At 38.5% G+C, this 16,547-nt stretch overlaps 1 protein-coding gene across 3 annotated transcripts in view; it reads left to right on the forward strand.

Annotated features, from left to right (window-relative positions):
- STAT3 (signal transducer and activator of transcription 3) overlaps window positions 1-16,547 on the forward strand; it is a 60,298-nt gene that overhangs the window by 36,600 nt on the left and 7,151 nt on the right. For 2 of the 3 annotated variants that reach the window (XM_074223877.1, XM_074223878.1), the window contains 19 exons: window positions 1,661-1,805; window positions 2,533-2,631; window positions 3,709-3,804; window positions 3,998-4,079; window positions 4,282-4,376; window positions 4,518-4,669; window positions 6,229-6,387; window positions 6,510-6,602; window positions 7,518-7,577; window positions 9,730-9,759; window positions 9,851-9,944; window positions 10,035-10,082; window positions 11,344-11,427; window positions 12,169-12,267; window positions 12,390-12,525; window positions 13,302-13,354; window positions 13,666-13,760; window positions 13,905-14,044; window positions 14,706-14,918. In XM_074223877.1, coding sequence (XP_074079978.1) covers window positions 1,661-1,805; window positions 2,533-2,631; window positions 3,709-3,804; window positions 3,998-4,079; window positions 4,282-4,376; window positions 4,518-4,669; window positions 6,229-6,387; window positions 6,510-6,602; window positions 7,518-7,577; window positions 9,730-9,759; window positions 9,851-9,944; window positions 10,035-10,082; window positions 11,344-11,427; window positions 12,169-12,267; window positions 12,390-12,525; window positions 13,302-13,354; window positions 13,666-13,760; window positions 13,905-14,044; window positions 14,706-14,918 — 1,973 coding nt within the window. The remainder of the gene's footprint in view (window positions 1-1,660; window positions 1,806-2,532; window positions 2,632-3,708; window positions 3,805-3,997; window positions 4,080-4,281; window positions 4,377-4,517; window positions 4,670-6,228; window positions 6,388-6,509; window positions 6,603-7,517; window positions 7,578-9,729; window positions 9,760-9,850; window positions 9,945-10,034; window positions 10,083-11,343; window positions 11,428-12,168; window positions 12,268-12,389; window positions 12,526-13,301; window positions 13,355-13,665; window positions 13,761-13,904; window positions 14,045-14,705; window positions 14,919-16,547) is intronic. The other variant, XM_074223879.1, reaches the window with a different exon arrangement.

A 16,547-nucleotide genomic window follows, 5' to 3' on the forward strand; every position in this document is an offset into this window, starting at 1 on the left:
AAAACAAGAAATAGAAGCAATTATAAAAGAAGCTGAAAAGCTTTTGCATAAACAACAAATTAATGTGTCTAGGATAAGAGAAGTAATCAAATAGAAAAAAATCTTTGTGTAATAGTTCTCCGATAAAGTTTTGGTATCCCAGATATAGAAACAATAAGTATATATAGATATATGACTCAAAGCCATTCCTCAGTAGATAAATGGTCAAACAATATAAATAATAATTCCCAAAAGATAAAATATAACACTATTGAAAAATTCTCCAAATCACTAATAATAATTAAAGTATAAATCAGAACAACTTTAAGGTTTGTCTTCACATTCTGCACTTGGCAAAAGCCGCACAAAAAACCCAACTAACTAGCCAACAAACAAAAAAAGACAATGGTCAATATTGGAGGGTTTTGGTAAGATAGGCACACTGAAACATTGTTGGTGGAGCTGTGAAATGGTACAGTGATAAGCAAATTTGTAGTCATGCAAATAAAGTGACTAAAATGAATATTTTAGTCCATACAAGTCCATTTAGTCTTTGAGCCAGAAACTCCGTTACTGTTATACCACAAAAAAATCATCAGTTAGAAATCAGCACCATATACTCCAAAATATTTATAAAAATACTTTTGGTTATAACTGAGGATTGGCAACAAAGTATATGAACATTGATTGGGAAATGACTAAACAAGTTGTGATACGTGATTGTAATGTAATATTACTGTTCTATCAAAAGTGATTTGTGTGATGAATACAGAGAAGCCTGGAAAGATCTATATTAATTGATGCAGAGTAAATGATATAGGCAAAGCTAAGAAAACAGAATACCCAGTAACTACAACATTGTAAATTGAATTAACAGTGACTCAGCAAAAAATCAAAAGTCAGTGAAGCAAAATTATAAAGAACTAGTGGGACTTGAATGAAGAGACTTGAGAAAACATCCCCAACCTCCTTGTGGAGATGAGATATCCACAAGTATTACACATTCATTGCACATATTTTTAGACTTTGTCAATGTATCAATCAGTTGACTGACTTTTTTTTTACCATATGGGATAACTTTCTTATAAGAGAAAGAAGGATATTTTGGAAACCATGGTGAAACAAAAAACTTAAATTAAAATGAACCTTTTAAAAATAATAAAAATTAGATATATAATGGCATAACAGGTGAGCTCAATATAGACCTCATAGAAAGGTCAATGACAGAAGATTCTAATTGTCTTTTCTAGTGAATTTAAAAATATTAAATGGGAATACTTTTTCAGTTTCGTTTGTTTTGTTTTTTTTTTTGCTTAAACTGGTGATGCTATAAGTATTTTCTCATGGCAAGGGGTGGAATAAAGAGAAGTAACTCAGGACTTCATTGAATGACAAGGGAACTTGTCAACCAGGAACTAAGCCTTTGCTATAGATAATACCTTTGCAGAATTGATTATATATTTATATGTTTAAAACAAGGAGAGACCATTTAGAAGGTGAAAGTGATTAGTGACTTAAAAAGACTTGGCTTTTGGTGTAAACACAAGATGGAATCTATAAGACCCACTCTAATGTCTCCTTGTTTAATTTCTCTTCCTGGTGATGGTTTTTCTTTTTCAATGAATCCCTGGAAAGCTTTGTATTTTTCTGGATCATTCCCTAATTCTATTCTTCCTTCTAGGGCATATGCTGCCAGCAAAGAGTCACATGCCACCTTGGTCTTCCACAACCTCTTGGGTGAGATTGACCAGCAGTACAGCCGCTTCCTTCAGGAATCAAATGTCCTTTATCAACACAACCTACGGAGAATCAAGCAGTTCCTGCAGGTAGGGCATAAATTTTAAGATGAAAATTTGACCATTAGTATAGGGCCAACAGCTTTTCCCCTCTCTTTAAGAATACTACTCTACTTTTTTGTTGAGGTAACCAGAATACAGCCAGAGAGAAGGTTTTGTCCATTTGAATAATGAGGAGATGTAATGGTTTCCTCTCAAATCTCAGTTTGTGAACCATTAATGTTGTTTCTTGGAAGTCTCAGGTCATCTTCTCCTATAGCACTTGGAATGGGCAACATTTGTTGTTAATAGATAGTTCTAACAAAAGGGATTGCTTTTCCTGTGACACTGGGAAGTGAGTGTGATGGTAATTGAATAATCTCCCAGTGAAGCCAAGTTAACGCTCTGTCCATGAATTTTAGCTGTAGTTCTTTCCTTTCGAAAGAACAGAACAAAACCACAACTCATGTCTCAGCCTTTTGTCCTTCTTCCCAGCTCCATTCTGAGGCATATATCCTGTTACATTTGAGGGGATAGAAGGACCTTAGGGATCTATTATTTTCATTGTTCAATTCCACAAGTATTATACATTAGTATATGCCAAACATTGTGCTAAACCCAATAGACAAAGAGAAAACCGTAAAATAGCTTCTTGAAAGGAGAAGGGAGAGATGATGCTCCTAAGGTGGCATTTAAAGAAAAAAATAAATAATCTGATTTTTTTTTTAGCTGACTTCATCTTTCTTCTCCCCTTCTATCTTCCCTATTCCCATTATAGAGCAGATACCTTGAAAAACCAATGGAGATTGCCAGGATTGTGGCTCGGTGCCTGTGGGAAGAATCTCGTCTCCTTCAGACAGCAGCCACAGCTGCCCAGGTGAGACATGGGAAGAGCAAAAATGTTTGATAATTTGCCTTCTGGCCTGTGCTAATTTAATACTGCTTATGCATTGCTGATTGTGTAGTATGAATGTTTTCTGGTACTTGGGAAAAGTTTACCCTGAGGTATCAGCATTATCAGTCACACTCTACATATGTTTGTGAGTTAGACAGATGGAACTAAGGATGCAGTCTCAATTCTATCTTGGAGAAGTGTGATCCTAATTGGCCCGTATGAAGAATGATACCCAGAGCCTGCTTAGCTCTTTTGATTAAAATACAGTGCCAATTGGTCAAGACAATAGTAGTGTGCTCCCTGTTATGCTGCTGGGCTTTTAGGATAATAAAGTCTAAGATTCAAGCCTAGCTTTCAATAGGAATACCAAGTTTAAGAGAATAAGTATGTCCCCTGTGTGTCTTGCTGTATCTTTATTAATTCAGAGAATATTTGTGGTTCATTTCCAGCTTTATGGATAATTGTCTTGATTTCCCAAATGAGTGTCATGTTTCCTTTTCCTGGCTTAAAAAAAAAAAGCAACTCTTTCATTTTTGGTGCTGCCAATTTGCTAACTCCAGTGGGTGGTGGTTCTGCCTTTAGAACAAGATTGTTTGCATTCATTCCCCATTAGCAACTTATACTTAGTAGTTCTTCAGTAAGCTCTCTCTGTCTCTCTTTCTCTTTATATATCTTTGAATACAAACTTTTAAGGGCAGGAAACACAACTTTTATTCCTTCAACAAATATTTAATAAGCGTCTGCTATAGGCCAGCACCCTGACATGGAGTTACAAAGACAAAAATGAAGAACACAAGCCCCTTATCCAGAGTATTGTGCTTTTGAACAGGTTTTTTTGAAGTTTACTGTTGTTGGTTTTGCTGGATATCAGCATGGCAGGCATTGAAGCTTAGGCTGGGAGCACCCAGGGAGTTTTGGTATCCTTGGCTGCTGAGAGCCATGCCAGACTTAGTTTTCTGTTGGTGAGGCAGCATTCCAAGGGGAATGCTGGGATTGGAGAGTATAATTTTTCATGTTATATGCCTGTACCCACATGTTTGTTTGTTCTCTTTATGGCAGCAAGGAGGGCAAGCCAACCACCCCACAGCTGCTGTGGTGACAGAAAAACAACAAATGTTAGAGCAACACTTGCAGGATGTGAGGAAAAGAGTACAGGTAAATGGGTCTGGCTTTCAAAGGAGCCACCCCTTCTGAGTTCTGTGTGTGATGCTTCAGTCTCTATGTGCCTTATTTGATAGAGTATAGGTTCATTTTAGTTCCCTCTTGGAACATTTTTAGTTCTTTTTCCTCCATCTTCTCCCTATCTTCCTTCAAGAAAAATAGAATTCTCATATAGGATGTTTTACAGGATCTGGAACAGAAGATGAAAGTGGTGGAGAATCTCCAGGATGACTTTGATTTCAACTACAAGACACTAAAAAGTCAAGGAGGCATGTAGATATTATTAGCAATATTAGGGAAAAAAATCCTCTACAAAAAAATGGCAGTTCAGTCTATATGGGTGAGGGGAAGTGGGACAGAGGCAGTTTTGTTGACTAGTTCACCCTCTCTTAAACTCTAGGTCCATCAGAAATTTTTGGTGCATGAGCACGAAAGAGTCTGGTTAGTTAGTGATTTAACTTTACTCAACAGATATGCAAGATCTAAATGGAAACAACCAGTCTGTGACTAGGCAAAAGATGCAGCAGCTGGAACAGATGCTGACAGCCCTTGACCAGATGCGGCGGGTAGGAAAATGAGACACTCTCTCCTGATCCTTGTTGCTCCCTTGAACAGCATGCCATTTTCACAACTTCTTTTGATCTGACTGTACATGATGGTTAAAATCTATCAGAACATTTCCCATTTTTGTTATGATTTCCAAACAGGGAATTGTGAGTGAATTAGCAGGACTTCTTTCTGCCATGGAGTATGTGCAGAAGACTCTTACAGATGAGGAACTGGCTGACTGGAAGAGGAGACAACAGATTGCTTGTATTGGAGGACCTCCTAACATCTGCCTGGATCGCTTAGAAAACTGGTAAAGAGATAAAAAGAATAAAGATAAAGAGGAACCTTTTTGTTCCTTTCTCTAGAGCTATGCTGACTATGGATGTAGTCAAAAGTTGTAGATCCAGGCTTTGGATTAAGACTAAATACTAAACTTGAGGACACAGATTTATACTGGTGGACCTAAGTAGTCCCTGCTACTGGGGAAGCTAGGGACTTCTATCCATTAAGGTGTGAAGTTCTGAACTAAATTAGCCAATTACTTTTTTTTGGCAAGGCAATGGGGTTAAGTGACTTGCCCAAGGTCACACAGCTAGGTACTTATTAAGTGTCTGAGGTTGGATTTGAACTCAGGTCCTGACTGACTCCAGGGCTGGTGCTCTATCCACTGTACCACCCAGTTGCCCCAGACAATTAGTCTTTACTGAATCAGTCCACCAGTATGGTGAACTTCCAGCCGGGGGGTCATCACACTGCTCAGGGAGGCTTAGAGATGGAGTAGTCGGTAGCAGGATCAGATCCTTGAATTGAATGGCTGCTCTGCTTCCAGTCTGGGCTGGACAAGGAAGTCCTGCTTCAGAAAAATAAATACAAACAGGAATTTAGTTTTGTGATCAATTAAAGAACTAGGAATAGAACTATAAATACTAGCAATGGAGAACTCAGTGCCTAATCACTCAGGTTTACTTGCCTTCCTTCTCTCCGTCTTTGCTTGTTTTAAGACCCTTTTATCTGTGTTAAACCATTGAGAGAAATCACTAAAGTGAATGTCATCCCTAATTCACTGATATCAGTGTAAATTCAGCCTTCCTGACCTTTACCCTTTCTCTTTCCATATGTGTTATCCCTCAGAAAAAAATGACTGTTGTTTTTTTGGATGTATGGCTTCCTATCTTTAAGGAACTGCTGATGTAGAAACTTCCCCCAATATTGCAGTCTATGATAATATTAATAATCAGCATTTATATAGAACCTTAAATTTTGCAAAGGGCTTTACAATTATTATCTCATATGTTCCTCACAACTACCCTGGAAGGGAACTGCTGTGACTATTCCAATTTTACAGATTAGGAACTGAGTCAAACAGGTAAAATACTTTGTCCAAGTCACAAAGCTAGTGGGGTATGAGGCCACATTTGTATTCAGGTCTTCCTGAATTCAGATCCAGCATGCTCCACACTGTACCTCTCATATGCCACTCTGGGGCACTGAGAGGCTCAGACACTTGCTCATGGTTACTCAGCTAGCCTATGTCAGAGGCAGGGCAAGAATCCTGGTCTTGCTGATTCTAGGGAAGAACCTCTGTCACTACCCTGTGCTGTCTCTCATGAACGTGTTTATCAGTGGAGAAATCCAACCCTAAGTTTCAAATCCTTTGTCCCTGGACCCTAGCATTCAATTTTGTAAATCATTTTAAGTATAAACTTCATAATGCTTCCTAATAATATAAACTTTAATCTCAAAATAAAGATTTTCAAAGATTCCTTTTTATATTTTTTAAAATGAAAAGTATATTACAGGATGGGGTTCTGCCTGTTTTTTTCTCCCCCCCCCCCCAGAGTAATTTAGAGTCACTGGTATTGTTTTCAGGATAACTTCTTTAGCTGAATCTCAACTCCAGACCCGTCAGCAGATAAAGAAGCTGGAGGAATTACAGCAGAAAGTCTCTTACAAAGGTGACCCCATTGTCCAGCACCGACCTATGCTAGAAGAGAGAATTGTGGAGCTCTTTAGGAATTTAATGAAAAGGTAATGTGAACTTCATCACCTAGGAGAAATTATTCCCAATTCCTTTAATCTGAGGTAAAGGATGGTCTAAAATTTTGCCTCTAAGATGACCTCGTCCTCTCCCTTCCCTTTTCTTCTTTCAGTGCCTTTGTTGTGGAGCGGCAACCCTGCATGCCTATGCACCCTGATCGACCTTTGGTTATCAAGACAGGTGTTCAGTTCACTACCAAAGTCAGGTGGGCCTTGTGTGTCTATTCCTAGGGTGAAAAGGATTCTCATTTCCCACAACTTTTGGAATATGACTTTCCCTTTGATATCAGTGTCAGGAGCAAGGATGGACCTCCCTCAAATCCATCCAGTTATATACCTTTGATTCTAGACCACTTGGCAGTATTCCCAGTGTCTTCAGTGATAGCTTCATTCTTCCTCAGTAGCATCAATAAATGGTGCAAATTATTTCCTAGTCTCCTGTTTATATTATTCTCCAGAGGAGGAGGAAAGGTGAGGGCAGTTCTATCAGGGAAGTGGCCAGTGATCTCTTTTGCTTTCAGAGTAAGGATGTATGCTAACCAGCAGGGTATTAAAGTCTTCTCATTTTAACTGCCTAAGAAGCCCCTATACTTCTTTTGAATATTAATTCCATGACCTTAGAGTCCATTGAAGGTTGGAGTAAATGTCACTTCGCATATTTATAGTAAATACCACTTGGGCTTATAAGTGGGAGTTTTAATTTCACACTTCTGTCCTTGGGCAGGTAGGTTAGGGTTTTGCCCTGCCACTCTCAAAATTTCCCTCTGCAGAAATGCATTTAATGTGACTTTGAGTTTCAGATTTAGTAAGCAATATTTAAGCTGTGGTATATATGTTTCCATAATACTTTACATGAAGTTGCTTTTACAAACATTTTTCATTGTCCCCTTGTACCAGTATGTCCTATTTCTTAGTTCTTGACTTCCCTATACATACCACAAATACCCAACATTAAGATGCCAAAAATAGTGTTTTAGTATTTGGGAAAATGTCATTTGGTTTCATGATTTTTGAGGGACAGAATTTTGTTAAAGGGATTAGACTTTTCTTCATCTTTGGGAATCTTGTTCCTTAATGTAATTGATTTTATGTGACTATTAAAAAAATCAATTTTTTTATAGGTTATTGGTCAAATTCCCTGAATTGAATTATCAACTTAAAATTAAAGTCTGTATAGACAAGTAAGTAAACTTGTGGCTTTGTTGTTCTTCTTTCTGAATGAGGGGATGGAGGAAAGAACTTTGACCTATGATGAAGATTCAGTTTTCATTCAGAGCTTTTATAAAGAAGGGGAGGAAAAAAACCTTCATTTAGAAAGTCTGTACAAAGATTCTGAGACTGAAAAGTGAAATCAAAAAAGGAAAGGAAAATCCAGAATCTCTTCCCAGAAAACTTCCAATTTAGACATTGCATCTTGGGTTTTATAAAATGTGTTGCTATGTGCTCACATAACCTGCCTTGTCTTTGAGTTGAGAATTGCTGTGGTGGGTTTTGCCATACTTCTTTATTGAGAGTTGAAATGTTTGTTGCCAGACCATAAATTTAGGTTTGAAAGGGTAGCAGCAGTTCATCATTCTTAATTTCTTGCTAAACATTATATCACTTTGGAAAACTGCCACTACTTTTCTAACTATGGCTATATGGTCTAACCGGCTAGATTTCTTTTCTTTTTCTTTTCTTTTTTCTATTTTTGTCCAATTCCATGATTCATCAGTGTGGGGAAATTCCAGATGGAGAAGCACTTTTCACTGATGCCAAATTGGCAACTTTTTTTTTTAACTGTGAGTCTTAGAGTGTCGTCTTCGTCCAAGAGAAATTATTTGCCCATGGTCACATAGCTAGTTTGTGTCAAGGGCAGGACCTGAACCTAGAAGGATTCCTCTATCTACTACACTTTGCTGTACCTCCATAGGCATGGATAATTTAGAGAAAGGCATTAAAGGGCTCACCCTTTAAAATGTAATTGGAGGAGGTAGCTAGGTAGCATAGTGGATAGAGCACTGGCCCTGGAGTAAGGAGGGACCTGAGTTCAGATTCAGCCTCAGATACTTCCTTAGCTGGGAGACCTTGAACAAGTCACTTAACCCTATTGCCTTTCAAAAACAAATGTTTTTGGGAAATGTTTAACAAAAATATGTGAAAATACAACTTAGAAAATGTTAATTTGTGGTTCTCTCCATATCCCATAGAGATCTATTTCTATTTTGAGTTTGATACCACTGTATATAGCACATGCTTCCCTGGTCTTTTCTATTAAAATTACAGACCTACTAATGTTGTAATTCAGTAAAATTACATATGCATATATGTATATTTACACATACTTATACATACATACATTTTCATATGATTGGAAAAAATTTAAGAGAATCCAGGTTTTTAGGTATAAATTGGTATCTACCATTAATCTTCAACTATTAATTAAGTCATTGCTTAATTTATCTACAGCCCTATCTTGGGGGTTAGATAAAATTACTTTAGTCAAGTTACCAACCATGTTTTATTTAGTCTAGCCTTTATAATGAGTTTTCTCTTATTCTGGCAGCTGTAACTCCTTAGGAAGTGGGGGGGGGCAACTCCTTTTAATTTTTTAATCTTGCTTCTCTTGTGGCAAAAGCATTTAAAATAAAAGGAAAATTTCAGTACTACTTCTTGGACAGACCTAATGGAAAGATGATCTCTTTCCAAAGATATGTTTTTATTTCTCTGTCTTCCCTTCCCTTTTTGACCCATTTCTACTGCTTTTGAAGCCAGAAATTAATGCTGAAGCTTATTTGAATAAAATACTAGAATTTATCAGTAACTTCTCTTACAGGCTCTTTAGAAATCTTTTTCTAGGGGTGGCTAGGTGGCGCAGTGGATAAAGCACTGGCCCTGGAGTCAGGAGTACCTGGGTTCAAATCTAGTCTCAGACACTTAATAATTACGTAGCTGTGTGGCCTTGAGCAAGCCACTTAACCCATTTGCCTTACAAAAACCTAAAAAAAAAAAATCTTTTTCTAACTTTGCTTTTTAATCTGATATATATATATATATATATATATATATATATATATATATATATATAGAGAGAGAGAGAGAGAGAGAGAGAGAGAGAGAGAGAGAGAGAACTCCCTTGTTTGTATATAGGTTGTCCCTATGTCTTAGTGCAATTTTAGGCTATTAAAGACTTTTGGACCTCCCTCCATATATTTAAAGCTCATTCAAATAGAACAGTTTTCAAAAAGAGCTATATAGTGGTTTTTCCACAGGAGGACACAGGAGGAAGCAAACTGGGGCTCTTGAAGGAACATGGGGCCTGTTTTATTGAAAATGTTTTCATATTCTCAACAGAGACTCTGGTGATGTCGCAGCGTTAAGAGGGTAAGTCCTCCCTTGAAGATTAATTCTTTTGATTCCAATTTTCTACTTCTCTACTCTCCAACCACTCAGTTGCTTTTCTTTTGTGATACAGATCCCGGAAATTCAACATTCTGGGAACAAACACGAAAGTGATGAACATGGAGGAGTCTAATAATGGCAGCCTCTCTGCAGAGTTCAAACACTTGGTATGTGGGAAACAACTTAACCCCTCTTACTTTCAGAAACAGGGCAAGAAGTGAACAGTTATGTGAGACATGTTCTGTTTCCTCCCATAGACCCTGAGGGAGCAGAGATGTGGCAATGGGGGCCGGGCCAATTGTGATGTAAGTCAATAGGATGAGTGAGGGGGAGCTGCCTGTAGGAGGGCTTAACTTGACTGGTTTGGTGGGGATCTTTGTGTGTGTGTTGTTGTTGTTTTGATGTTTTGGTGAGGCAATGGGGTTAAGTGATTTGCCCAAGGTCACACTTCTAGGTAATTATTATGTGTCTGAGGTCAGATTTGAACTCAGGTCCTCCTGACTCAGGGCCAGTACTCTATCCACTTTGCCACCTAGCTGCCCTGAGGGCTTAACTTCAACAAGTCAAAATAAAATAAGAAAAGTTGTAAGACAAGGAAGGGCTGGTGTCAGAAATTATTATGGTATGTCATGTCACTGGCTAAAAGCCAATTCTGGATCGTTCTGGGAAGTCACTCTTCATTGGAACTTTCCAGCTTCCCTGGTTATTTGAGACTTAAGAAGTTTCATTAACTTGACAGCTTTATTTCCATCACTTAACAGGTTAGGGCATTTACTTGATCCCTATTCTATCTACCCAGGAAAGATCAGTATTGTAGGAAAAGGAGAGAGAAGTGCCATAGTTGTGATTTTCATGAGAACCTTTCTTTTCTCTTCCTTCCTTTTTTATGTACCAGCCATCCTTCAACTAAGTGATTCGCTCCTTAGTTCATCTCATTAAACTTGCAGTTTACAACTTTTGGGGATCATGCTTTTAAGCTCCATGAGGACAAGCATCACATCTTCTACATCTGTGTTTTCCTAAACATGTCCTCAGATCTACTTTTTGACCTCTTTGTAAGACTAGTTGGTCTGATCTCAGGACATTAATTTAGTTCAATTTAGCAGGCATTAATTGCCTACCATCTGCAGAAAACCATACAGCCCATTCACTGAGGGAGGGAGAAAAATGAACAAGATATGGTCCCTGTCTTCATGCTGCTCACAGCCTACTGGAGCTATACAAAACCATATGTTAATGACTGAAGGACAAAAATGATTAGTGCATAAGAGAAACAAAACAATTCACATGTCAGATGAAGTCATGAGGATTGAAAAGTAATTTCTTAAGGTTAAGGGTGGGAGGTGATTGTTACAGGGAAGCAATCAGGGAATGTTTTGTTGGAAAAGGTGGCACTTAACTGCATTCTTGAAAACTGGGTGATGTTTCAACTGGGGGGATAACTGGGGGGTGGAAAGGAATGGGAGAGATGTAGATTATTGAATCCCCTTCCCTCTTCTGCTAGTGTTGGTGGATAGCATGGTTTACTCCAATTTCTGAAGTCAGATCTCTGTCTCCTCTTTGCAGGCCTCTCTGATAGTGACTGAAGAACTTCATCTCATCACGTTTGAGACAGAAGTTTACCATCAAGGCCTAAAGATTGACTTGGAGGTTAGTTCCACTGAAGAAGCTGGCCAGGGATAGGATTTAGAAGAAATTTAGGGCAGGTATATTTATCTAGAGATGAGATAACCTGAATATTGGTTGCTGAAAAACATCATTTTAAACAATCTTTTGGGGGTTTCTTGTTCCTTCCCCTTTAGCATCTTATTCTCTACTGGAATTCTTCATTAAAGTAGAAGCCAGAGAGTTTACAGGAGGACTGGGGATATGATCCTGTAGGACTCTGTAGGCAGTTCCTGAATTATGTCTATACTTTGAAGGTGATAGCCAGCTTAATGTGAAATTTGGAATTTACATTTGGATAAATTCAAGGGTAATGGTTTGCTTTATAAAAAGATTTCATCATAGGATTCCTTAAATCATTTTTTAAAAAAAAAACTCCTGACATATTTGAACGATTTACTTTGTTCAGGATTATTTCCATTATGTAAAATAAGGCTCTTTTTAGAAACATTGGGTCTAATGGTTGGAGTGAAGCTTTACTTGTATGTCCTCCCACTTCCTCCCCCTGATTTTATAGATTGGAAGTTGAGTTCAGTGTCTTAGTCAGAGTCATCTTGGAAGTTAGTGGCAAAGCTAGGTGTAATACTACTCTACTGCCTTCAGACATTGGCTGTCCTATGCAAGGATGCAGACTTCTGTGCTGGAGCATTTGAGAATTAGTAATTAGTGTGGTTACAAGGATTGAGAGGTTTATACACTAACAATTCTGCTTCCCTCATTCCACAGACACACTCCTTACCAGTCGTAGTAATCTCTAATATCTGTCAGATGCCAAATGCCTGGGCTTCAATCCTCTGGTATAACCTGCTGACCAATAACCCCAAGGTTAGTAAACAGTCCTCAGGGGAGCCATATGGTTTTTATCTGTAGTTAGGAGTAGCCTCTGGTTCTTTTCTGTGTATCTTTAACCCCAGCCTTCTTGCCATTCACTGATGTTTCTTGAGCAGAATGTTAACTTCTTCACCAAACCTCCTATCGGAACATGGGATCAAGTTGCTGAGGTGCTAAGCTGGCAGTTTTCTTCCACCACAAAGCGGGGCTTGAGCATTGAGCAGTTGACCACACTAGCAGAGAAACTTTTAGGTGAGTAGCCTGTCTTCTCTTCTTCCTACTTCCTTAGAAATGTGATGTTCCCACAGAAAAAAATAAAATTATTGATACAGTGTTATTCAGCAGAAAATCTGACTGCATGTATATAAGAAGTTGTGGTTGTCACCAAACTTATGTTCATACCTGCCCATCAGGAGGGAGCTGCATTTGAGGGAGACCTTTCTGTGGGCTTTCAGGGATCAGAATTCTCAAAGGATTCCTGTTTTTCCTCCCCACAGTCTCCTCCCATCTAGAATGTTATATTCCCACATTAGTTGAAGAAGGCAAAGTTGCAGGATCACATGCCCAGTACTCTTGTAAACTCTCTTCTTCTTTAATGAAGAATTTCAGTATAGAATAAGATGCTACATAGTATGCATTCACAACCTGGTTTGTTTTTAAGTTTTACTAAGAAGCAGAAAAGTTGTAAATGGGTTTACGGTGCATAGGAAACAGCTTCATTCTATACCATAGCTAAAGATTGAGCCTAGCTAATATTAGGCTGCCATCTTTCCAGTATAATATACTGCTGATAATAAGGAAGACAAGATGAAAGAATCTAACTTAATCAGTACAGCTCACTCATAGTTTTGGAAAAACATCTCAAAATATAGATCTTATGGTGAAACAGTAGTAGTATTAGTCTGGACCTTTCAAAAACAACCTATTTGTAGAATATATACAACACAGGAAAACTGTGGATTATTCTTAGAAAATCAGACCCTGATACAGAGTTGAAAATCTCATCATCTAATTCTTTCTCCTTTTAGGACCTGGTGTGAATTACTCAGGGTGCCAGATCACATGGGCCAAATTTTGCAAAGTAAGCCTGCCTGTTACTGAGTTCCTGTTGGCCTGCCCATATGTCCTTGGGAATTTGACATTTTTCTGAGAGTAGAAATGGGTTCTCTCTCTTGGGGCAGTAGAATATACCTTTCAGTGACTGCACTCAAATTTTTTGGGGTGGGAGGACATTTTATTTTAGTCTAAGAAGAAAAAAGGGAAGTTAGCTACAGATTTTCAGTACTGTGCTATATTCTCTTTAGGGGAATTCGGTACTCTATGGAGGGAGGAACTGTTCTAGCTGCTGGATTTAACTTATCCATGCTAAATTTTACACATTCTTCTCTCCAGGAAAACATGGCTGGCAAAGGTTTCTCCTTCTGGGTTTGGTTGGACAACATTATCGATCTCGTGAAAAAGTATATTTTGGCATTGTGGAATGAAGGGTAAGCCAGTATTACTGGTTGGAGGAGGAAGAGAGAGCACACTAAGGGAAAATTAGCATGTGTCATTCTGTTTCTGAAGAAGCTACTTGACATGGTAGCATTGGAATAGGAGTCAACCCTCTTTTGTGTTCTGTTTGACCACAGGTACATAATGGGCTTCATTAGCAAGGAACGAGAGCGAGCCATCCTGAGCACAAAACCCCCTGGGACCTTCCTATTGAGGTTCAGTGAGAGCAGCAAAGAGGGAGGCATCACCTTCACTTGGGTGGAGAAAGATATTAGTGGTGAGCTAAATCAAAGATCTTCTCTCACCGGACCCGTAGTTGTGGGTAACCATGATGATCCAGCCTGACCTCATAAGATGTTTCATGTATCCCAGAGACTCTTAGAGTTACAAATGGATATTTAGGTGTTTGTTTTCTTTTATTGTGAGAACAGTACAGCATTAAGTCAAGTCTTATCTGCCTAGTGCAGTTAGTTGAGAGACAGGAACTGGATTAAATGGCCCTACATCCCTTCCAGCCCAAGGATTCTCTTTATTTATTTGTTTAGTTTTGTCCTAAAGAATCCTACGATTCTTTTTTCCCCACCTTACTAAACTGACTGCTCAGTCTTTGAGGGTTTTGCTTTAAAGTCTTTCCACTAGAAGGGGCTTCATGATCCCTTAATACCCATAACTAATCTTCATGGTTGTCCTTCCAGGTTCCATTCTTTTTGTTCTCTAAAGCTGCTGTTAATGATTCTCAATACCAGACCACTGGGCTCTGTATTCAGAGCCTCAGGCCATACCTGTGAGAGAGTGTAGCTTCTCTTTTATAAAGTTCTTTTTTATATATAAATATGAGTAATTGATATTGGTATTGTTATTCCATCCTTTGGGGAGGATTTTTCCTTGGATTTCTAGGTATGTGGCCAATGGCCTTCCTTTCTCATATTCCACCACAGGCAAGACCCAGATCCAGTCTGTGGAGCCATATACAAAGCAGCAGCTGAACAACATGTCCTTTGCTGAGATCATCATGGGTTATAAAATCATGGATGCCACTAATATCCTGGTGTCTCCCCTGGTCTATCTCTACCCTGACATTCCCAAGGAGGAGGCATTTGGAAAGTATTGCCGGCCAGAGAGCCAGGAGCATCCTGAAGCTGACCCAGGTAGTCGTTGATTTTCCTTGTACCAGTCATTGAATTCTGTGTTCCTTTGGAGAGGTGGAAAGTCACTGGGTCTGGAGAAGAGTAATGTGGAACCACCGTGGACCAGAGCAATAGTACAGTGGAAGGAGGAGTGGACCACTCCTTCCAGGAATTCCTATGTAATAAGGAGCACAGACAATCTCACAGAATCCTAAGACTGACAACAGTGTGAAGAGCAGAACTGATGCCATAGAACTGTACTTTGTGTTTCCTCAAGTTTTTTGAGCTATAGGTGGCAACTAGGTAAGAAGGGAAAAATGGGCAGACAGTAGTCCATTGTGTTTAATCACACATTTCTAGAATATGGTGACCATAATGAGCATTTCACAAACACTATTTTACAGAAGAGTAAACTGAAGCCCAGATTAGTTAGTTACTTGCCCGGGGTTGTGGAGTCTTTGTCTCAGGCCAAATTTGAACCCTGATCTTCATTAATCTAAGCTCAGCTCACTTAACAGCTGACTCTACCCCTTCTGGCATCTTGCTTGGATTGGGGGATGTTCTGCCTAGGGGGCTGTGCCATGTGTATTCTTTGAGAGAATAGCTTTATTCTTTGGAGGCATATAATAGAAGACTAGTGGACAGAGTGCTGGATTGGGAGATCAGGTGACCTGAGTTTAGGAATACCCTAACACTTAATTGCTAGATGAACACTGTTAAATCACTTCATCTCTCCAGCCCAGGGAAGACATTAGTGGAAAGAATTCCCTCACAAAGAGTTTCCCACCATGGTGCAGACACAGATCATTCATGGATTCTTATATATATATATATATATGCATACATAGAAAGGGATAGAAGCCAGAGTAAGATACCTGAATTCAAGTCCTACCTTTTTCTTTTATGAGAGAGGTGACCAGCCCTTGATACTTTGGGTAGCTCTTTTAAGATAAAAAATTTTCTAAATTGATGCCTCTCATTTTTATCCCATTTCCAAATGTCTTCCTCTCCCTCTCTGCTACCTAGTTCCATGTAACAGATTTAAAAAGAAAATGAAAGAAATAGTTTGACAAATCCAACTTTACTCAAACCATTATATCCAACAGATTGCCCACACTTTATAGTGCATGAACTATATACTCCATATGCATGAGCATTCATCTCTTTAGGGAAGTCAGTGAAGCACATTTTCTCAGTTGTTCTGTGAGACCAAGCTTGGTCAGTATGATTTCAAACATTCATTTTCATTTTTTGTTGTTGTTAAAACTGCTAGTTACTGTGTAAAATGTTTGCTTGGTTCTGCTTACTTCACTCTGTAGAAATTTATTTCTCTGAATTATTCATATTAATTTTTTCTTTAAAAAACAAGTATTATTCCATTAGATACATTATATCACACAGTTTGTTTAGCCATTCTCCTTTCAATGAATATCTATTTTGTTTCCAGTTTCTTTGCTACCACAAAAATGATATGAATATTTTGGTGTTTATGGGACCTTTCTTCTATCTTTGACCTCCTTAGCATTATCTAGTTAAGGGATCTCTGGATCAAAGGATGTGGATATTTTCATCATTTCTTTAACATAATTCCAAAGTGCTATCTAGAATGTTTGGACTAATTCATAGCTCCACCACTAGTGTTATTAGTATATT

This window comes from Macrotis lagotis, chromosome 2, assembly GCF_037893015.1.
Source record: "Macrotis lagotis isolate mMagLag1 chromosome 2, bilby.v1.9.chrom.fasta, whole genome shotgun sequence".
In the NCBI taxonomy this organism is placed as follows: domain Eukaryota; kingdom Metazoa; phylum Chordata; class Mammalia; order Peramelemorphia; family Peramelidae; genus Macrotis; species Macrotis lagotis.